The following is a 24175-nucleotide window of genomic DNA, read 5'->3' as shown; positions in this document are numbered from 1 at the left end:
GTCCATCATTTTCTTACAGGCCACTCAACTAAAAGATGGCCATTGAGACGTGTATAGTAACTACAAAGATGGCTTGGTGTCTGTTATCCGGTTGGTTTTGGTTGGCTTAGTAACTAGATTGTTTGAGGTCTTTGAGCTGGTTGATTTTGGTTAGCTTAGTAGCTATGGACATAATTTGGTTGGTTTGGTGTCTGTTATCCAGTTGGTTTTTGGTTGGTTTCAGAACTATGGAGGTGATTCGGTGTCTGTTGAGCTGATTGGAATTGCATGCTAGACCAGGGATAGAGATGACATGCAGGCATGCAGTGAGTCGAGATGATAGATCACTTACACTCCACCTCCAGAATGGCGCTAACAGTCCGTGTGAGTTCTTTAGCCTCCGCAGTTAGTGTGGCGGCCGTCCACTGGGACTTCTTCCCCACCCGGGCTCCCAGGGGCTGAGAGGAGGCTCCAGCCTTCACGTCACCGGAGCTGCAGAGACACAGACAGGTATAGAGTTTCAAGCTGACAGCATTTTTACATTGTTTTAAGCATGGCTGTATTTGTCAATCTAGCAAGGGGCAATATTTAGATTTTTTTTCATTGACAAGATTAGCAAATTTAGGCACAGTGGTGGAAAAAGTACCCAAATGTGATACTTGAGTAAAAGTATAGATACCTTAATAATAGAAAGTTACTCTCGTAAAAGTTAAAGTCACCAAGTAAAATACTACTTAAGTAAAAGTATAAAAGTATTTGGTTCTAAATATACTTAAGTATCAAATTAAATGTAATTGCTGAAATATACTTAAGTATCAAAAGTAAAAGTCTAAATGATTTCAAATTCCATATATTAAGCAAACCAGACAGCACCATTTTCTTACGGATTGCCAGGGGCACACTCCAAAACTCAGATTATGCCTAGACGCCTCACAAGACCTCAACTGGCAGCTTCATTAAATAGTATCGGCAAAACACCAGTCTCAACGTCAACAGTGAAGAGGCGACTCCAGGATGCTGGCCTTCTAGGCAGAGTTCTCTGTCCAGTGTCTGTGTTATTTTGCCCATCTTAATCTTTTATTTTTATTGAACAGTCTGAGACCTGGCTTTTTCTTTGCAACTCTGCCTAGAAGGCCAGCATCCCAGAGTCGCCTCTTCACTGTTGACGTTGAGACCGGTGTTTTGCGTGTACTATTTAATGAAGCTGCCATTTGAGGACCTGTGAGGCGTCTGTTTCTCAAACGAGACACTCTAATGTACTTGTCCTCTTTCTCAGTTGTGCACCGGGGCCTCCCACTCCTCTTTCTATTCTGCTTACAGCCAGTTTGCGCTGTTCTGTGAAGGGAGTAGTACACAGCTTTGTACGAGATCTTCAGTATCTTAGCAATTTCTCGCATGGAATAGCCTTAATTTCTCAGAACTAGAATAGACTGACAAGTTTCAGAAGAAAGTTATTTGTTTCTGGTCATTTTGAGCCTGTAATCGAACCCACAAATGCTGATGCTTCAGATACTCAACTAGTCTAAAGAAGGCCAGTTTTATTGCTTCTTTAAATCAGAACAACAGTTTTCTTCTGTGCTAACATAATTGCAAAAGGGTTTTCAAATGATCAATTAGCCTTTTAAAAGTATAAACTTGGATTAGTTAACACAATATGCCATTGCTACACAGGAGTGATACCAGGAGTGATACCAGCAAATACCTTTGCTGTCCTTAAGCCATTTCTTCACAACTTTGGAAGTATGCTTGCAGTCATTGTCCATTTGGAAGACCCATTTATGACCAAGCTTTAACTTCCTGACTGATGTCCTGAGATGTAGCTTCAATATATCCACATCATTTCCCTTCCTCATGGTGCCATCTATTTTGTGAAGTGCACCAGTCCCTTCTGCAGCAAAGCACCCCCAAAACATGATGCTGACACCCCCGTTCTTCAGGGTTGGGATGGTGTTCTTCGGCTTGCTAGCATCCCCCTTTTTCCTCCAAACATAACGATGGTCATTACGGTCAAACAGTTCTATTTTTGTTTCATTAGACCAGAGGACATTTCTCCAAAATGTACGATCTTTGTCCCCATGTGCAGTTGCAAACCGTAGTCTGTCTTTTTTATGGTGATTTTGGAGCAGTGGCTTCTTCCTTGCTGAGCGGCCTTTCAGGTAATGTCGATATAGGACTTGTTTTACTGTGGATATTTTTTGTACCCGTTTCCTCCAGCATCTTCACAGGTTCCTTTGCTGTTTTTCTGGGATTGATTTGCACTTTTCGCACCAAAGTACGTTCATCTCTAGGAGACAGAACGCGTCTCCTTCCTGAGCGATATTATCACGCCCTGGCCATAGAGGGGCTTTTTATTCCCTATTTTGGTTAGGCCAGGGTGTGACTAGGGTGGGTGTTCTATGTTCCTTTTTCTAAGTTTTTGTATTTCTGTGTTTTTGGTCAGGTATGGTTCTCAATCAGGGACAGCTGTCTGTCGTTGTCTCTGATTGAGAACCATACTTAGGCAGCCTGTTTTCCCACTATGGGTTGTGGGCAGTTGTCTTCTGTGTCTGTGTTTTCACCACACAGAACTGTTTCGATTTCCACGGTTGTTATTTTGTGTTCTGTCATAATAAATTTAACATGGACACGTACCATGCTGCGTCTGATCCTTCCTATTCCTGTTCCTCAGATGAAGAAGATCGTTACAGATATGACGGCTGCGTGGTCCCATGGTGTTTACACCTGCGTACTATTGTTTGTACAGATGAACATAGTACCTTCAGGCATATGGACATTTCTCCCAAGGATGAACCAGACTTGTGAAGGTCTACAATTGTTTTTCTGAGGTCTTGGCTGATTTCTTTTGATTTTCCCTTGATGTCAAGCAAAGAGGCAATGAGTTTGAAGGTAGGCCTTGAACTACATCCACAGGTACACCTCCAGTTGACTCAAATTATGTCAATTAGCCTATCAGAAGCTTCTGAAGCCATGACATACTTTTCTGGAATTTTCCAAGCTGTTAAAGGCACAGTCAACTTAGTGTATGTAAACTTCTGACCCACTGGAATTGTGAAACAGTGAATTATAAGTGAAATAATCTGTCTGTAAACAATTGTTGGAAGAATTACTTGTGTCATGTACAAAGTAGTTGTCCTAACCGACTTGCCAAAACTATAGTTTGTTAACAAGAAATTTATGGAGTGGTTGAAAAACGAGTTTTAATGACTCCAACCTACGTGTATGTAAACTTCTGACCTCAACTGTATTTAAAATACTGTCACAAAGAGCACATGTTCATCTTCATAAAAAACAACTTTTCCCATCTCAAGAGGATAAATAAATAAATGACCATAGTAAGTGCCTATCAAGTGCCAAATAAAGTAACAGGATGAACCATAACAGGGTTGACACATTCTTCTTAAATCAGCCATAAATCCCCTTGTGACAGGGGGGATACATGTTATGTGCAACAAAAAAATGAAATTGTTATAAAACATCTCTAGACTATCTATGTTATCCTCGACCCGCTTCGTTTTCCACCACAAAATGGCCGAAAAGAGTAGATCCATATCTCCCGCTGTTACTCTGTGGTTTGACTATTATATGTTCAATGTAATCTTTAGATTATTTTAAAAGGGAATAGTTTCACCATATTAAAATGAGAGTTCAGACAACGTAACAGAGTGGACCTTAACATGAAGAGCAGTTGGAAAATGAATTACTAATCACATTAAATAAATAACAATCTTCAGAAATGACTGTCAGTGCAACAAAAAGGCTTTACAATGATGGTTAAACTTGGAGTAATGTTGGGATTAAGTGGGTTAAAATCTTCCTAGAAGTCACAGCTTTGACAGAGGGACATTTTGGTACTTCAGCCTTTATTCATATAAAACATCTGATTGATTGAATTCTCCATGTAGTCTATAGTAAAGATCACTTAATTTAACATAACAGGCTTTTAAAATCAAATATTGGTGCACAATTTCCTCTTAAAATATCAAAAGGGACCAAAAGGGAACTCATTTCCTAGAATGACTCAGAAACCATGTGGGACCCTTCACAACTGTTAATTATCATTCAGCTGAGTCTGATGCCTGATTCAGAGCTCTACTCCATCCTGTTGGATAAGTAGCAGACGAGAGGAGAACTCTACTAAATAGGTTCTGCTGTCTACAGGGTCCCTCATTACACACCTACCCACCTATATGGGTCCTGCAGAGGTGCCTGGGTCAAACACACACATACACAGATAGATGAAGACACACACAGGAGTAGGCACACAGACAAACATACACAGATAGATGAAGACACACACAAGAGTAGGCACACAGACACACACAGGAGTAGGTACACAGACACACACAGGAGTAGGTACACAGACACACACAGGAGTAGGCACACAGAAACACAAACACAGGAGTAGGCACACAGCCACACACAGAAGTAGGCACACAGACACACACAGGAGTAGGCACACAGACACACACAGGAGTAGGCACACAGACACACACAGGAGTAGGCACACATACACACACAGGAGTAGGCACACATACACACACAGGAGTAGGCACACAGACACACACATGAGTAGGCACACAGACACACACACAGGAGTAGGCACACAGACACACACACAGGAGTAGGCACACAGACACACACAGAAGTAGGCACACAGCTACACACAGGAGTAGGCACACAGCCACACACAGGAGTAGGCACACAGCCACACACAGGAGTAGGCACACAGCCACACACAGGAGTAGGCACACAGCCACACACAGGAGTAGGCACAAAGACACACGCAGGAGTATGCACACAGCCACACGCAGGAGTAGGCACACAGCCACACACAGGAGTAGGCACACAGAAACACACAGGAGTAGGCACACATACACACACAGGAGTAGGCACACATACACACACAGGAGTAGGCACACAGACACACACACACAGGAGTAGGCACACAGACACACACACACAGGAGTAGGCACACAGACACACACACACAGGAGTAGGCACACAGACACACACACACAGGAGTAGGCACACAGACACACACACACAGGAGTAGGCACACAGACACACACACACAGGAGTAGGCACACAGACACACACACGGATAGATGAAGACACGCATACACACAAAGGAAAGCTGCAGGAGATCTTAGAGATTGGAATTTGTTAGAGACTGCTAGACACACACACACACACACACACACACACACACACACACACACACACACACACACACACACACACACACACACACACACACACACACACACACACACACACACACACACACACACACACACACACACACACACACACACACACACACACACACGCGAAAGGAAGTTACAGGAGGTCTTACAGACTGGGTCTTTATAGACACACAGTTTAGTCAAACTGATGGGATTATACAGAATAACATACTGTCTCATTAACTGAAAAGGTTCAGGAAAAATGGTCTGTTAAAAAAAAAAATTAAAAAGCTTTTATGCTTGTCTTTACAATTAGGAGTGTATAGACTTGGTCAGAGATCTGCTGTCTGCCAACTGTTGCTACTAGCAACAAGTTAAATGTCGTCTTTTTGTGCATCACTCGCTGCAATCTAATGTCACCATAACCCATTCACGGTTTCCTGTATACAATGAATGAGATGCTCAGAAAGACAGCCGGCTTTTGAAAGGGAAAGGACGGAGGCAGACATTTTATTAATGTTCACTCTATTCCTACTGAGCACCATAGACGTTCTTACCTGTAGCTCTTCACAGGTCCTTGATTTTCAATGAGGAAGTCTTGGACATTCTGACCGGGAAGGAATGACAAGATTAGTATTATTTGTGAGTTGACAGATGTCTCCAATACTCTATTTCCTATATTTTGTGCTACTTTTGACCAGGGCCCATGCATAGGGCCCATACATAGGGCCCATACATAGGGCCCAAGCATAGGGCCCATGCATAGGGCCCAAGCATAGGGCCCATGCATAGGGCCCAAGCATAGGGCCCAAGCATAGGGCCCAAGCATAGGGCCCATACATAGGGCCCAAGCATAGGGCCCAAGCATAGGGCCCATACATAGGGCCCAAGCATAGGGCCCATACATAGGGCCCAAGCATAGGGCCCATACATAGGGCCCATGCATAGGGCCCAAGCATAGGGCCCAAGCATAGGGCCCATACATAGGGCCCATACATAGGGCCCATACATAGGGCCCAAGCATAGGGCCCATACATATGGCCCATGCATAGGGCCCATACATAGGGCCCAAGCATAGGGCCCATACATAGGGCCCAAGCATAGGGCCCATGCATAGGGCCCAAGCATGGCTCTTGTCAAAATTAGGGCACTATAAAGAGAATAGGGTGCCATTTGGGACACATCTGATGAGACCACATTTCTAAACACCACAAGCCTATTTATCAGATCTGGGAATAAATACTATTTAAGATATTTCAATGACTTTCACATACATTTCGAAGTAAGTACTTTATATTTTTTATTTTGATATTTATTTCCAAAAACAGTTGGAAATTATTGGTATGTATTTAAAAATACTCAAATACACAGACACATTTTCTTTTTCAAATAAAAATAGATGTAGATGTCATTTTAAGGCCGCAAAATGTGAAGACTGCAAGGGGGTGCAAGGGGTGTGTAAACTTTCACTAGGCACTGTACCTCCACGAAGTTGAGCAGTTTACCCATGGACACCTCAAAACCCTTTTTGGCCTCCTCGTTCTTCCTTAGTTGACACTCCAGAACGGCCACTCTCTTCTTCAATTCCTCTGCCTCATTCTATCAGAAAGGACAACAACACAGAGATCAGGTCGTCAGCTTGGAATTTACTGAATGGCCTACATCTGGATGAGTTTTCAAGTTGAAAGATTGGCTGTATTTTCAGTAGGGCTGTCACAGCTACTCAGTTCACTTTTTGTATTTTAGTGCACCATTTATTTATTTTATCGTGACTGATCGTATTGTCTGGAAGCATAGAAAATACACTGAAAACAAGTTGACATTGAGGTTAATGAAAGCATGTTTTATCAATTTACCTGATTTTTCTAACTGTTACTTTGGAGAAAATCAAGTTGTCAATATTCTTGTAATGCTTTTTGTATAAAGAATCTTAAATTACAGCTCAATTTGAGCGAATTCTGAATTTGCGATTAATCTTGATAAACCACAGCAAATCCTGTTATGAACACAAAAACAAAACATTTTTACAGCCATAATTTTCAATTAGTGACATTTTTTGATGATAGTTTATTATTTTATAAACTATTGCAAACTAATCTATTGACTTTTCTGTGACTGCTAAAAGTGTGATACTACTTCGTTTGTTTATAAACCCTTTTCCATTGACGTGCTATACTACTGTATGTACTCTGAGTGCGAAAAGAGTGACTGGTGATGTAATCATGGTCCAGGTACTGGTCGCTAGCCAGATCAATACAGATAACCTGACAACTTTAAATGAACGTCACTGAGCATCAACATTAATACATTAATGATGCAGCAGGAGCTGCTCTGGTCCTGAATAATACAAGTCAAATGCTGACCCACTTTTACTGAACAGGACAGAGAGAAAACCTGGAGTGGTTTCACGTACATGAGTATTGGAGATTATTGAACTTATCCTAGAGGCCGCGGAAAAGAGGAATTGACTTCAAGTCCGACTCAGGAGGTGTACACACCATCCACAGCTGAGTATTTTACTCGCTAATGTTCAGTCCTTGGACAATAAAGTACAAGAGCTCAGGGCGAGGATATCCTTCCAGAGAGACATCAGGGACTGTAACATTCTCTGTTTCACGGAATCATAGCTCTCTCCGGATATACTCTCCCCGTCCATACAGCCAGCTGGGTTCTCAGTACATCGCGCAGACAGGAATAAAGAACTCTCCGGGAAGAAGAAAGGCGAGGGTGTATGTTTCATGATTAACAACTCTTGGTGTGATTGTGATAACGTACAGGAACTGAAGTCCTTTTGATCAGGCGACCTAGAATATCTCACAAACAAATGTCTACCAAATTACCTCCCAAAATAATTATCTTCAGTTATAGTCACAGCCATGTATATTCCCCTTCAAGTCGATACCACGACGGCCCTCAAGGAACTACATTGGACTTTGTGCAAACTGGAACCCACATATCCCGAGGCTGCATTTCTTGTAACTGAGCAAATTTGAAGAATTTTGAGGAAAACGCTACCAAAGTTTTATCAACACATTGGTTGTAGTACTCATGCTACAAAAACTCTCGACCATTGTTACTCTCCCTTCCGGGATGGCTACAAGGCCCTCCCTTCGGCAAATCAGATCACGACTCCATTCTGCTTCTCCCTTGCTATAGGCAGAAACTCAAACAGGAAGTGCCCGTGCTAAGATCTATTCAACGCTGGTCTGACCAATCAGAATCCATGCTTCAAGATTGTTTTGATCACGTGGACTGGGATATGTTCCGGGTTGCCCCTGAGAATAACATTAACGTATACACGGACACGGTGACTGAGTTCATCAAGGAAGTGCAGAGGGAATGTTGTTCCCACTGTGACTATTAAAACCTACCCAAACGAAAAACCGTGGTTAGATGGCAGCATTCGCGCAAAACTGAAAGCGTAAACCACCTCATTTAACGGCAAGGTGACTGGGAATTTGGAAGAATACAAACAATTCAATGGCTCAGGCACGAACAGTTGAAGTCGGAAGTTTACATAAACCTTAGCCAAATACATTTAAACTCAGTTTTTCATAATTCCCTGTTTTAGGTCAGTTAGGATTACTTTATTTTAAGAATGTGAAATCTCAGAATAATAGTTGAGAGAATGATTTGATTCAGCTTTTATTTCTTTCATCACATTCCCAGTGGGTCAGGAATTTACATACATTCAATTAGTATTTGGAATCATTGCCTTTAAATTGGTTAACTTAGATAAAATGTTTCAGGTAGCCTTCCACAAGCTTCCCACCATAAGTTGGGTGAATTTTGGCCCATTCCTCCTGACAGAGCTGGTGTAACTGAGTCAGGTTTGTAGGCCTCCTTGCTCGCACATGCTTTTTCAGTTCTGCCCACAAATTTTCTATAGGATTGAGGTCAGGGCTTTGAGATGGCCACTCCAATACCTTGACTTTGTTGTCCTTAAGCCATTTTGCCACAACTTTGGAAGTATGCTTGGGGTCATTGTCCATTTGGAAGACCCATTTGCAACCAAGCTTTAACTTCCTGACGGATGTCTTGATGTTGCTTCAATATATCCTCGTGATGCCATCTATTTTGTGGAGTGCACCAGTCCCTCCTGCAGCAAAGCACCCCCACAACATGATTCTGCCACCCCCATGCTTCATGGTTGGGATGGTGTTCTTCGGCTTGCAAGCATCCCCCTTTTTCCTCCAAACATAACGATAGTCATTATGGCCAAACTGAAAGGCCGCTCATTTTTGTTTCATCAGACCAGAGGACATTTCTCCAAAAAGTACAATCTTTGTCACCATGTGCAGTAGCACGCCGTAGTCTGGCTTTTTTATGGCTGTTTTGGAGCAGTGGTTTCTTCCTTGCTGAGAAGCCTTTCAGGTTATGTCGATATAGGACTCATTTTATTGTGGATATAGATACGTTTGTACCTGTTTCCTCCAGCATCTTCACAAGGTCCTTTGCTGTTGTTCTGGGATTGATTTGCATTTTTACACCAAAGTACATTCATATCTAGGAGACACAACGGGTCTACTTCCTGAGCGGTATGACAGCTGCATGGTCCCATGGTGTTTATAATTGCGTTCTATTGTTTGTACAGATGAACGTGGTACCGTCAGGCGTTTGAAAATTGCTCCCAAGGATGAACCAGACTTGTGGAAGTCTACAAAAAAAAATTCTGGAGGTGAGATTTCTGTGTAGTGGTCCTGTGTAGCTCAGTTGGTAGAGCATGGCGCTTGTAACGCCAGGGTAGTGGGTTCGATCCCCAGGACCAAAAAATGTATGCACACATGACTGTAAGTCGCTTTGGATAAAAGCGTGTGCTAAATGGCATATATTATTTCTTTTAATTTTCCCATGATGTCAAACAAAGAGGCACTGAGTTTGAAGGTAGGCCTTTAAATACATCCACAGGTACACCTCAAATTGACTCAAATTATGTCAATTAGCCTATCAGAAGCCATGACATACTTTTCTGGAATTTCCCAAGCTGTTTAAAGGCACAGTCAACTTAGTGTATGTAAACTTCTGACCCACTGGAATTGTGAAACAGTGAATTATATGTGAAATAATCCGTCTGTAAACAATTGTTGGAAAAATTACTCATGTCATGCACAAAGTAGATGTCCTAACCGACTTGCCAAAACTATAGTTTGTTAACAAGAAATTTGTGGAGTGGTTGAAAAACTAGTTTTAATGATTCCAACCTAAGAGTATGTAAACTTCCGACTTCAACTGTATGTCTACAGGGTCTACAGACAATCCCGGATTACAAAGGGAAAACCAGCCTCATCGCAGACACTAATGTCTTGCTTCTGAACAAGCTAAACATCTTCCTTGCCCGCTTTGAGGATAACACATTCCCACCGTCATGGTCCGCTCCCAAAGACTGTGGGCTCTCGCTCTCGAACCTGGAGCGGACTTTACCTAGCGGCACTGGGGAGGGGAGTAACCTGGAGCGGACTTTACCTAGCAGCACTGGGGAGGGGAGTAACCTGGAGCGGACTTTACCTAGCAGCACTGGGGAAGGGAGGAACCTCGAGCGATGGGGCAGTAGCTCGCGGGTCTGCGTACACACATCCGAACCCACACATGCAGTCAGTAAGCCTAGTAAGCAAAACATTGTAGCGGCCTCCCTCTTGACAGCGAAGAGAAAAACATTTTAGAGTTCATTTCCTGCAATTCTACACATTTTGCCATGGGGCATTGAGGAAATGTTGCAGTTTTGGAGCAAGTTGCACCTTGTGTGTTCTACTATTGTAACTCTCAACAGCAGTTTTTGGAAATGGATCTGCGGGCCTACAAAAGGGGAGCCGCGGGCCGCTTTTTCCTCATCCCTGCCTTAAACCAAGTTAATAATATGTGTGGTTGAGTCGTTGCGGACATCTTGCTTCTGGACAAACTAAACACCTTCTTTGCCCACTTTGAGTATAACCCAGTGCCACCGACATATTGCGCTCCCAGGGACTGTGGGCTCTCGTTCTCCGTGGCCGCCGACGTCAGTAAGACATTTAAGCGTGCATGTGATACATGTTAATAACACATGCTGTCGAGGAGTAGACTGTCATTCATTCCAACAGGGGAATGTACTGTAGTCTGTTAGCTCAGACTGGGCACAGGTTTAATAGGCCCCACACACGGACGGACGGACAGTCAAGTCTGTTACCTCAGACTGGGTTTATAGGCCCTGTAACACACTAAAAAAAGGAAAGGGAGAATGACATGAAAAGGAGAGAGAGAAGGAAAGACAGTACCAGAAGAGAGCAACAAAAACACATCTTCGCCAGGAGGTCATAGGGCTGGGTTTTGGCTCTGGTCTACAGTAGTGCACTACATTAACAATAATAGCACTGTGTAGGGTATTGGCTCTGGTCTACAGTAGTGCACTACATTAACAATAATAGCACTGGGTATTGGCTCTGGTCTACAGTAGTGCACTACATTAACAATAATAGCACTGTGTAGGGTTTTGGCTCTGGTCTACAGTAGTGCACTATATGAACAATAATAGCATTGGGTGTTGGCTCTGGTCTACAGTAGTGCACTACATTAACAATAATAGCACTGTGTAGGGTTTTGGCTCTGGTCTACAGTAGTGCACTATATGAACAATAATAGCACTGTGTAGGGTATTGGCTCTGGTCTACAGTAGTGCACTACATGAACAATAATAGCACTGGGTATTGGCTCTGGTCTACAGTAGTGCACTATATGAACAATAATAGCACTGTGTAGGGTATTGGCTCTGGTCTACAGTAGTGCACTACATGAACAATAATAGCACTGTGTAGGGTATTGGCTCTGGTCTACAGTAGTGCACTACATTAACAATAATAGCACTGTCTCTGGTCTACAGTAGTGCACTACATTAACAATAATAGCACTGGGTTTTGGCTCTGGTCTACAGTAGTGCACTACATTAACAATAATAGCACTGTGTAGGGTTTTGGCTCTGGTCTACAGTAGTGCACTACATTAACAATAATAGCACTGGGTTTTGGCTCTGGTCTACAGTAGTGCACTACATGAACAATAATAGCACTGTGTAGGGTATTGGCTCTGGTCAAAAGTAGAGCACGGCTGTATCTAGAGAATAAAGGTTATGATTTGAGACTCAGTCTGTGTTACCTGCACCTGGCTGGACTGGCCGGGCTGCTCTGTCCTCTGGGTCTGGAGCTCAGCTATCTCAGCCTCCAGGAGATGGATCACCTCCTCATAATCCATCTCCATCCCTCTGGCCTGCTTCTGGGCTGCCTCAGACAGGTGGATCCTGCTCCGCAGTGCACGGCTCTCCTCAACTCCAGACTTGACCTCCTACCATTCGACAGGAGAGGACAGTTAAACAGGAAAAGGGGTATAGGAGTTCCGGGAGGGGGGCTTGTTGCCTTGAGTCCAGAGTGGACCAACTTAAACTTAAATCATATGTTTGACATCTTAAATGATCGTGGCCCAGGTTACATGAAAAACCACATTGATATGGTCTTATAACCAATACCAGAGCTGGTGTGATGTCTCGTAAAATCCCAAGAGTAAACAGTACTGCGAGGAGCACGTTTTCCATACAGGCATTTGTCTACGGAATAGCCTTCCCTTGGAGATCAAGCAAATAAAAATAGCTTTAAAAAGCAGGCAAAGTTTTTCATTTAGACAAGGTTGTCTGAATAAGAGAATCCACTCCACTGCCGCTGCTGTCCCCTACTGCTGGCCAGGTGGATTTATTTAAAGGATCGGTGTGATGTGCAATTAATTGATTGTTTTAATGTGAAATGAATATGGTTGATTTTTAAGGTTCGGGAGAAGTACAGTGAATAGTGTCACTTTTTAGGATGTCTATACAAATGAATGTATTTATGGTTGTTCGTAATTTTGTCTTCTATTTGAATCATTATATGTGTCATTGTTTTTACCATCGAGAACACCTTTAGAAACAAGCGTTTTAATTAATACTTTCAAGTGATATCCTCTGGGTCCACATTGTACATTTTGTTGTATATGTCTGTGTCCCAAAATAAATTAAATGTAATAGGCAAAGGTTCGGTGCATGTTGAAATTGTGAGGAAACATTTTACTGCTTGAATGAATGAACGAACGAACGAAAGGAGGGAGGAAGGAATGAAGGAACAAAAGGAAGGAAGGAAGGAAGGAAGGAAGGAAGGAAGGAAGGAAGGAAGGAAGGAAGGAAGGAAGGAAGGAAGGAAGGAAGGAAGGAAGGAAGGATAATGAAAATGCAGGATGCTACATTATTTTCTCGGTTTGAATGGTATTTTGCTTCAAAACAATTATTCACTTCTTCCCGAGGATTTTAGCTGTCTGGTCATTCTCTGATGGAGGATACGTGTTCTGAGGTCATTCTCACAAGCTAGAGACAACTCGCTAGAGTAGAGAACGAGCTAGAATAGAGACAACGCGCTAGAGTAGAGACAACGAACTAAAGTAGAGAACTCACTAGCTACAATAGAGACAACGGACTAGAGTAGAGACAACTCACTAGCTACAGTAGAGACAATGGACTAGAGTAGAGACAATTCACTAGCTACAGTAGAGACAACGGACTAGAGTAGAGACAACGCACTGGAGTAGAGACAACGAACTAGAGTAGAGACAACGAACTAGAGTAGAGACAATGCACTAGAGAAAAGACAACGCACTAGAGTAGAGACAACGCACTAGAGTAGAGACAACGCACTAGAGTAGAGACAACTGACTGGAGTAGAAACAATGCACTGGAGTAGAGACAACACACTAGAGTAGAGACAACACACTAGAGTAGAGACAATGCACTGGAGTAGAGACAACAAACTAGAGTAGAGACAACAAACTAGAGTAGAGACAACAAACTAGAGTAGAGACAACGCACTAGAGTAGAGACAACGAACTAGAGTAGAGACAATGCACTAGAGTAGAGACAATGCACTAGAGTAGAGACAACGAACTAGAGTAGAGACAACTGACTGGAGTAGAGACAACACACTAGAGTAGAGACAACAAACTAGAGTAGAGACAACAAACTAGAGTAGAGACAACAAACTAGAGTAGAGACAACGCACTAGAGTAGAGACAACGCACTAGAGTAGAGACAATGCACTAGAGTACACCAACGCATTGTTTGCTGTTTAGAGACAAGGCTGGGTTTCTGACAACACACTTTGAGACAACACACTGATGTAGAGACAACACATAAATAAACAACGATTTGATTTGATTTGAATGCACTAGAGTAGAGACAACGCACTAGAGTAGAGACAACACACTAGAGTAGAGACAACGGACTAGAGTAGAGACAACACACTAGAGTAGAGACAACGAACTAGAGTAGAGACAACGCACTAGAGTAGAGACAATGACTGGAGTAGAAACAATGCACTGGAGTAGAGACAACACACTAGAGTAGAGACAACACACTAGAGTAGAGACAATGCACTGGAGTAGAGACAACAAACTAGAGTAGAGACAACAAACTAGAGTAGAGACAACAAACTAGAGTAGAGACAACGCACTAGAGTAGAGACAACGAACTAGAGTAGAGACAATGCACTAGAGTAGAGACAATGCACTAGAGTAGAGACAACGAACTAGAGTAGAGACAACTGACTGGAGTAGAGACAACACACTAGAGTAGAGACAACAAACTAGAGTAGAGACAACAAACTAGAGTAGAGACAACAAACTAGAGTAGAGACAACGCACTAGAGTAGAGACAACGCACTAGAGTAGAGACAACGCACTAGCTACAGTAGAGACAACACACTGGAGTAGAGACAACGCACTGGAGTAGAGACAATGCACTGGAGTAGAGACAACGGACTAGAGTAGAGACAACGGACTAGAGTAGAGACAACGCACTGGAGTAGAGACAACGCACTAGCTACAGTAGAGACAACGGACTAGAGTAGAGACAACGCACTAGCTACAGTAGAGACAACGCACTGGAGTAGAGACAACGCACTGGAGTAGAGACAACGGACTAGAGTAGAGACAACGGACTAGAGTAGAGACAACGCACTAGTTTTTCTGACCACGTGACCTGGCCTGGAAAACTCCTGGCTGCACCTGATACCATGATAATATGGTAGATAAGTGACATTGAAGGCTGTGGCCCATTTTTACTTTTGTTACCATCTACACAAGCTGTCATCTGTTATTAAGGTGCAGCTCATACTTTAAAAACAACATTTGGTGACGATGACTTCCGGCCTCTGAAGACCTAAAAAAACATCCTGTTTCGTGTTTCTAGTGGCATAACATGCATTGGTCAGTGAGTTTGAAACCTTTTTTTACAGAAACCCCCCCTGTGCTACCCCCTACCTGGTGTTCCATTATCCATCAGTAAGTCAGTAGAATCAGGTCAAGGATGTAGCAGTCTAGTCATAACTCACATGGACATAAACAACAATTTTGACAACACATTTTCTGGGGTAATTTCTGATCTCTGCTGATGGATAAAAATAAATATCTCCCCTGGTGTCTCTCTCTCACACACACACACACACACACACACACACACACACACACACACACACACACACACACACACACACACACACACACACACACACACACACACACACACACACACACACACACACACACACACTAACTGTTCCTGTTGTTTCCGGTTATAATACTGGGAATTCTATCAATTCTGAGAACCGACGTTCCGAGAAGAGAGAGAGAGAGAGAGAGAGAGAGAGAGAGAGAGAGAGAGAGAGAGAGAGAGAGAGAGGGATAAGACTTAAGCTGGGATAGATCACAGCACACGGGAAAGACATTAAAAAGCAGAGAAAACCCTCCATAACGTATCAGTATAAATATGTACACTACCGTTCAAAAGTTTGGGTCACATAGAAATGAGCTTGTTTTTGAAAGAAAACCACATTTTTGGTCCATTAAAATAACATCAAATTGAACAGAAATACAGTGTAGACATTGTTAATGTTGTAAATGACTATTGTAGCTGGAAACGGAAGATCTTTTTGTGTTATATCTACATCTGCGTACAGAGGCCCATTATCAGCAACTATCACTCCTGTGTTCCAATGGCACGTTGTGTTAGCTAATCCACGTTTATAATTTTAAAAGGCTAATTGATCATAAGAAAACCCTTTTGCAATAAAACTGGCGTTCTTTAGACTAGTTGAGTATCTGGAGCATCAGCATTTGTGGGTTCAATTACAGGCTCAAAATGGCCAGAAACAAATAACTGTTGAAGGCCAGCATCCCGGAGTCGCCTCTTCACTGTTGACGTTGAGACTGGTGTTTTGTGGGTACTATTTAATGAAGCTGCCAGTTGAGGACTTGTGAGGCGTCTGTTTCTCAAACTAGACACTCTAATGTATTTGTCCTCTTGCTCAGTTGTGCACCGGGGCCTCCCACTCCTCTTTCTATTCTGGTTACAGCCAGTTTACGCTGTTCTGTGAAGGGAGTAGTACACAGCATTGTATGACATCTTCAGTTTCTTGGCAATTTCTCGCATGGAATAACCTTCATTTCTCAGAACAAGATTAGACTGAGGAGTTTCAGAAGAAAGTTATTTGAGAGAGAGAGAGCGAGAGAAAGAGAGAGAGAGATCTCGTGCATTTTTAGATAGATGTTGAGTTGGATATACAGGATGCTACCCTCTACAACATAACCTTCACTCCAAATCAAAACTCAAAACCTACAACCTGATTTTGGACGCAATTACGGAATCACCTGGAACGTTTACAACTACCAAAGAGTATTATTCCAACGCTATACAGCAAATGCTCTGGAAAACAACAGAAACATGAAAACACCATCCAACCTGGAACTGAGTGAGTAATGTTACGTCTGATATACTTTATTTCCAAAAGCCAAGAAGAAGAACGCATTACATTACTTTATAATGACCAAATTATAAATTAAAGCTGCCAAGCTTGATACAACTTCAATTAGCACTAACGTGTCAAGTGAGAGCTGTCAAAGCCCTTTAGCCCAACAACGGCAGGAGAGTCACACAGTCTACTCCAACCAAATGGAGAGGCCTTAGAAGCTGCCTCCCGCTGTTCAGAGGTAATTCAAATACAGTACCCTGTGTATGTAAAGAATGATAAGGCAAGAAAAGATCACAAAATGAAGCTCCTTATGGAAAGTCAAGAGACACTTTTAGCTGACTATTATAAAAATGGGCACATCAGCAACCTCCTCTTCTACACAAACCATCCCCTGGCAGGGCACAGTGCTATATTAACACAAACCATCCCTGGCAGGGCACAGTGCTATATTAACACAAACCATCCCTGGCAGGGCACAGTGCTATATTAGCACACTACCCCTCTGTTAAGAGGGGTGGAAACTCAGGATACTAGACAACGAGGACTCTGAGTCAGCTAATATACATCTCTATAAGTCTGGAAGAGTAATGGTACAGGTGAAACCCAAACAGTTTCAGCTGGACTTTCACCTACCCCCCGAGTGGGTCAGACCCGACCTCTTCATTATAGAACCCCACAGACGAGCTATACATACACATACACACTTCCACAAAGCTGTGAACGATCTGAGAGACAAGGCAAGAAGGGCCTTCTATGCCATCAAAAGGAACATCAAATTTGACATACCAATTTGGCAAAAAATACTTTACTCATTAATAGAACCCATTGCCCTTTATAGTTGTGAGGTCTGGGGTCCGCTCACCAACCAATAATTCACTAAATGGGACACACACCAAATTGAGACTCTGCATGTAGAATTCTGAAAAAATATCCTCTGTGTACAACGTAAAACACCAAATAATGCCTGCAGAGCAGAAATAGGCCGATACCCACTAACTATCAAAACTGGTTAACCTTCTTTTTTTTTACTATGACTTTTGTAATGGGTTTATTCTTTTGGAGCTTCTGTGAGTGTACTGTTCACTGTTCATTTTTATTGTTTATTTCACTTTTGTATATTATCTACTTCACTTGCTTTGGCAATGTTAACATATGTTTCCCATGTCAATAAAGCCCCTTGAATTGAATTGAGAGAGAGGTAGAGACGTAGAGAGGTAGAGACAGTGGAAGGAGAAAGCAAGAGAAGTATGTGCATGTGTATGAGTCCATGTATGAATGTGTGTGCCCCAATGTCCATGTCAAATACTAATCTTGGTGACCTTGGACACTAATGACAAATTGTATTATTTCCCATTTCTTCATCTCTCCATGTTCATCTCCCCTTCCCCCCTCAGCTCTACAAAATAAACCTAATCAAGTCATACCAGTTGGCAATATAACCCTTCACAAAGAGAAACAGCAGGTCCTTCCCCTGGTTCAATTCAATACTTCCACTCTGTATACATATTTCATACATTTCTCGTGTAAATTATTTATTTTATTTATCCGCTTGTTTTCTGTCTGCTATCTGGGGTGACCAACCTGGACTCAGGGGTAGACTTAACATAGTAAACTTAAATCTTTCTCCATCCCTTTAGTATGATAGGATTAGGGGTTAAGGTTAGTGGAAGGGTTACATATTTTTGTTTTGGACCTTGGTGAGTGTGTTGTTTTCCTCCGGTAATTTGCATACAACTTTCCCACAACATTCTGGGAATGGTGCAGGACACCCAGCTAGCACATAATGTTCTGAGAACCTTATGTTTCTTAAGTGGGAATTTCAGAAGTTTAGGATAAAAAAAAAATGTTTCACCTTTATTTAACCAGGTAGGCTAGTTGAGAACAAGTTCTCATTTGCAACTGCGACCTGGCCAAGATAAAGCATAGCAGTGTGAACAGACAACACAGCGTTACACATGGAGTAAACAATTAACAAGTCAATAATACAGTAGAAAAAAGGAGAGTATATATACATTGTGTGCAAAAGGCATGAGGAGGTAGGTGAATAATTACAATTTTGCAGATTAACACTGGAGTGATACATGACCATCTGATCATTTACAGGTAGAGATATTGGTGTGCAAAAGAGCAGAAAATAAAATAAATAAAAACAGTATGGGGATGAAGTAGGTAAAAATGGGTGGGCTATTTACCGACTATGTACAGCGGCAGCGATCGGTTAGCTACTCAGATAGCAGATGTTTGAAGTTGGTGAGGGAGATAAAAGTCTCCAACTTCAGCAATTTTTGCAATTCATTCCAGTCACAGGCAGCAGAGAACTGGAACGAAAGGCTGCCAAATGAGGTGTTGGCTTTAGGGAAAATCAGTGAGATACACCTGCTGGAGCGCGTGTTGCGGGTGGGTGTTGCCATCGTGACCAGTGAACTGAGATAAGGCGGGGTTTTACCTCGCATGGACTTGTAGATGACCTGGAGCCAGTGGGTCTGGCGACGAATATGTAGCGAGGGCCAGCCGACTAGAGCATACAGGTCGCAGTGGTGGGTGGTATAAGGTGCTTTAGTGACAAAACGGATGGCACTGTGATAAACTGCATCCAGTTTGCTGAGTAGAGTGTTGGAAGCAATTTTGTAGATATCATCGCCGAAGTCGAGGATCAGTAGGATAGTCAGTTTTACTAGGGTAAGTTTAGCGGCGCGAGTGAAGGAGGCTTTGTTGCAGAATAGAAAGCCGACTCTAGATTTGATTTTCGATTTGAGATGTTTGATATGAGTCTGGAAGGAGAGTTTACAGTCTAGCCAGACACCTAGGTACTTATAGATCTCCACATATTCAAGGTCGGAACCATCCAGGGTGGTGATGCTAGTCAGGCGTGCGGGTGCAGGCAGCGAACGGTTGAAAAGCATGCATTTGGTTTTACTAGCATTTAAGAGCAGTTGGAGGCCACGGAAGGAGTGTTGTATGGCATTGAAGCTCGTTTGGAGGTTAGATAGCACAGTGTCCAAGGACGGGCCGGAAGTATATAGAATGGTGTCGTCTGCGTAGAGGCGGATCAGGGAATCGCCCGCAGCAAGAGCAACATCATTGATATATACAGAGAAAAGAGTCGGCCCGAGAATTGAACCCTGTGGCACCCCCACAGAGACTGCCAGAGGACCGGACAGCATGCCCTCCGATTTGACACACTGAACTCTGTCTGCAAAGTAGTTGGTGAACCAGGCAAGGCAGTCATCAGAAAAACCGAGGCTACTGAGTCTGCCGATAAGAATATGGTGATTGACAGAGTCGAAAGCCTTGGCAAGGTCGATGAAGACGGCTGCACAGTACTGTCTTTTATCGATGGCGGTTATGATATCGTTTAGTACCTTGAGCGTGGCTGAGGTGCACCCGTGACCGGCTCGGAAACCAGATTGCACAGCGGAGAAGGTACGGTGGGATTCGAGATGGTCAGTGACCTGTTTGTTGACTTGGCTTTCGAAGACCTTAGATAGGCAGGGCAGGATGGATATAGGTCTGTAACAGTTTGACTCCAGGGTGTCTCCCCCTTTGAAGAGGGGGAAGACTGCGGCAGCTTTCCAATCCTTGGGGATCTCAGACGATATGAAGGAGAGGTTGAACAGGCTGGTAATAGGGGTTGCGACAATGGCGGCGGATAGTTTCAGAAATGAGGGTCCAGATTGTCAAGCCCAGCTGATTTGTACGGGTCCAGGTTTTGCAGCTCTTTCAGAACATCTGCTATCTGGATTTGGGTAAAGGAGAACCTGGAGAGGCTTGGGTGAGTAGCTGCGGGGAGCTGTTGGCCGAGGATGGAGTAGCCAGGCGGAAGGCATGGCCAGCCGTTGAGAAATGCTTGTTGAAGTTTTTGATAATCATGGATTTATTGGTGGTGACCGTGTTACCTAGCCTCAGTGCAGTGGGCAGCTGGGAGGAGGTGCTCTTGTTCTCCATGGACTTCACAGTGTCCCAGAACTTTTTGGAGTTGGAGCTACAAGATGCAAATTTCTGCCTGAAGAAGCTGGCCTTAGCTTTCCTGACTGACTGCGTGTATTGGTTCCTGACTTCCCTGAACAGTTGCATATCACGGGGACTATTCGATGCTATTGCAGTCCGCCATAGGATGTTTTTGTTCTGGTCGAGGGCATTCAGGTCTGGAGTGACAGGTTTGTCATGGTTCTATTTAAAGTCATATTCTCAAAGCATTAAGAAAACATTCAGGGATCCATGGTAAAACGTTCTCAGACGCTACATGAAAACTAAAAATGTAAGTTCCCAGAACAGGCAAAAATGTTACTTCCGTTCTCAGAATGTTTAAAACAGTCTTACCAGTCAGGAAACGTATGTCTTTGTTCCCAGAACCAATGGGAAACCAAAAACATATGTTTCCACAACTTCCAAGGAACCAAATGTGCTAGCTGGGAAAATTTAGGGTTATGGGTTAGGGTTGAGATTAGGCGAAGGGTTAGCTGACATCCTAAGTCGCTGCAAAGCAGCTAAAATGTAGCAAGTAGTTGCAAAGTTGCTACTAACTAGCTAAAATGATCTGTGATGCGATTCGAACACGCAACCTTTGGGTTGTTATACGCCCACCCATCGTCCACGACCAACCTCCCTCCTGTTTGAGTGTCACAGATTTAAATTGACCATGTTACTTCGACTCTTTGAGGCCAGGCTGGGGTGACAGCAGGAGTTGTCATGCCCTGGTCGAAGTATTTTGTGTTTTTCTTCATGTATTTGGTCAGGCCAGGGTGTGACATGGGTTTTTGTATGTGGTGTGTAGCTTAGTGGGATTGTAGCTTAGTGGGGTGTTCTAGGAAAGTCTATGGCTGTCTGAAGTGGTTCTCAATCAGAGGCAGGTGTTTATCGTTGCGCTCAGGGTCTCCGGTTCGCCTACATAGCCCAGTGCGGGCTATTCCACCTCGCAGCACTGGCAGGGCGACCGAGAGTATTCAACCAGGTAAGGTTGGGCAGGCTCGGTGCTCAAGAGCTCCAGTGCGCCTGCACGGTCCGGTCTATCCAGTACCACCTCCACACCCCAGCCCTCCGGTAGCAGCTCCCCGCACCAGGCTTCCTGTGCGTGTCCTCGGCCCAGTACCACCAGTGCCAGCACCACACATCAGGCCCACAGTGCTCCTCACCTCTCCTGCGCTGTCAGAGTCTCCCGCCTCTCCAGCGCTGTCGGAGCCTTTCTCCTCTCCTGCGCTACCGGAGTCTCCTGTCTGTTCAGTGCAGCCAGAGCTGCCAGCCTGCATGGAGCAGTCAGAGCTGTCAGCCTGCATGGAGCAGTCAGAGCTGTCAGTCTGCATGAAGCAGCCAGAGCTGTCAGTCTGCATGGAGCAGTCAGAGCTGTCAGTCTGCATGAAGCAGCCAGAGCTGTCAGTCTGCATGAAGCAGCCAGAGATGTCAGTCTGCATGGAGCAATCAGAGCTGTCAGTCTGCATGAAGCAGTCAGAGCTGTCAGTCCGCATGGAGCAATCAGAGCTGTCAGTCTGCATGAAGCAGCCAGAGCTGTCAGTCTGCATGAGGCAGCCAGAGCTGTCAGTCTGCAAGGAGCTGTCAGTCTGCAAGGAGCTGCCAGTCTGCAGGGAGCTGCCAGTCTGCAAGTAGCTGTCAGTCTGCAAGGAGCTGCCAGTCTGCAGGGAGCTGCCAGTCTGCAGGGAGCTGCCAGTCTGCAAGGAGCTGCCAGTCTACAAGGAGCAGCCAGATTCTTCCAGATCTGCCAGTCAGCCAGAATCTTCCAGATCTGCCAGTCAGCCAGACTCTTCCAGATCTGCCAGTCAACCAGACTCTTCCAGATCTGCCAGTCAACCAGACTCTTCCAGATCTGCCAGTCAGCCAGACTCTTCCAGATCTGCCAGTCAGCCAGACTCTTCCAGATCTGCAAGTCAACCAGACTCTTCCAGATCTGCCAGTCAGCCAGACTCTTCCAGATCTGCCAGTCAGCCAGACTCTTCCAGATCTGCCAGTCAGCCAGACTCTTCCAGATCTGCCAGTCAGCCAGACTCTTCCAGATCTGCCAGTCAGCCAGACTCTTCCAGATCTGCCAGTCAGCCAGACTCTTCCAGATCTGCCAGTCAACCAGACTCTTCCAGATCTGCCAGTCAGCCAGACTCTTCCAGATCTGCCAGTCAGCCGGGATCTGCCAGAACTGCCAGTCAGCCAGGATCTGCCAGTCGGCCAGGATATGCCAGTCAGCCAGGATCTGGTGGATTCATCAACCTGCCTGAGCTTCCTCTCACTCCTGAGCTTCCTTTCACTCCTGAGCTTCCTTTCACTCCTGAGCTTCCCCTCAGTCCCGAGCTTCCCCTCAGTCCCGAGCTTCACCTCAGTCCCGATCTGCTCCTCAGTCTAGTGGGGTTCTGGGTGAGGAATACTAGGCCATGGTTGGCGGCGAGGGTGGACTATCTAGGGACGCAAGGAGAGGGGACTAAGACATTTACTGAGTGGGGTCCACGTCCCGCGCCGGAGCCGCCACCATGGACAGACGCCCACCCGGACCCTCCCTATTGATTTGAGGTGCGTTCGGGAGTCCGCACCTTAGGGGAGGGGGGGGTTCTGTCACGCCCTGGTCGAAGTATTTTGTGTTTTTCTTCATGTATTTGGTCAGGCCAGGGTGTGACATGGGTTTTTGTATGTGGTGTGTAGCTTAGTGGGGTTGTAGCTTAGTGGGGTGTTCTAGGAGAGTCTATGGCTGTCTGAAGTGGTTCTCAATCAGAGGCAGGTGTTTATCATTTTCTCCGATTGGGAACCATATTTAGGCAGCTATATTCTTTAGTTGTATTGTGGGTGATTGTCCTGAGTGTCTTGATGTCCTTGTTCGATGTTAGTTGACATATGTATAGGCTGTTTTCGGTTTTTGTTTCGTTTATTGTTTTGTAGTGTTCGTGTTTAGTCGTGTTTACGTTTGTTTAAATAAACATGGATCGCAATCGACACACTGCAGTTTGGTCCGACTCTCCTTCACCATATGAAAACCGTGACAATCGGAGAAAATGGAGGATTGATCTACAACATTGTAGTTACTCCACAATACTAACCTAAATGAGAATAAAAAGAGCTGGAGCTGTGAGGGGAACGGCACCTCAGTACCTCCAGGCTCTGATCAGGCCCTACACCCAAACAAGGGCACTGCGTTCATCCACCTCTGGCCTGCTCGCCTCCCTACCACTGAGGAAGTACAGCTCCCGCTCAGCCCAGTCAAAACTGTTCGCTGCCCTGGCCCCCCAATGG

At 44.2% G+C, this 24175-nt stretch overlaps 1 protein-coding gene across 1 annotated transcript in view; it reads right to left on the bottom strand.

Annotated features, from left to right (window-relative positions):
* LOC124040402 (syntaxin-binding protein 4-like) overlaps positions 1-24175 on the bottom strand; it is a 124344-nt gene that overhangs the window by 33276 nt on the left and 66893 nt on the right. The window contains exons 17-20 of the mRNA XM_046357561.1: positions 12288-12473; positions 6648-6764; positions 5723-5772; positions 332-471 (exon numbers count right to left, since the gene is read on the bottom strand). Coding sequence (XP_046213517.1) covers positions 332-471; positions 5723-5772; positions 6648-6764; positions 12288-12473 — 493 coding nt within the window. The remainder of the gene's footprint in view (positions 1-331; positions 472-5722; positions 5773-6647; positions 6765-12287; positions 12474-24175) is intronic.

Source organism: Oncorhynchus gorbuscha, linkage group LG07, assembly GCF_021184085.1.
Source record: "Oncorhynchus gorbuscha isolate QuinsamMale2020 ecotype Even-year linkage group LG07, OgorEven_v1.0, whole genome shotgun sequence".
Lineage (NCBI taxonomy): Eukaryota > Metazoa > Chordata > Actinopteri > Salmoniformes > Salmonidae > Oncorhynchus > Oncorhynchus gorbuscha.
Note: the sequence above shows the minus strand (reverse complement) of the source record. Positions and strands in the feature narration are given on the sequence as shown.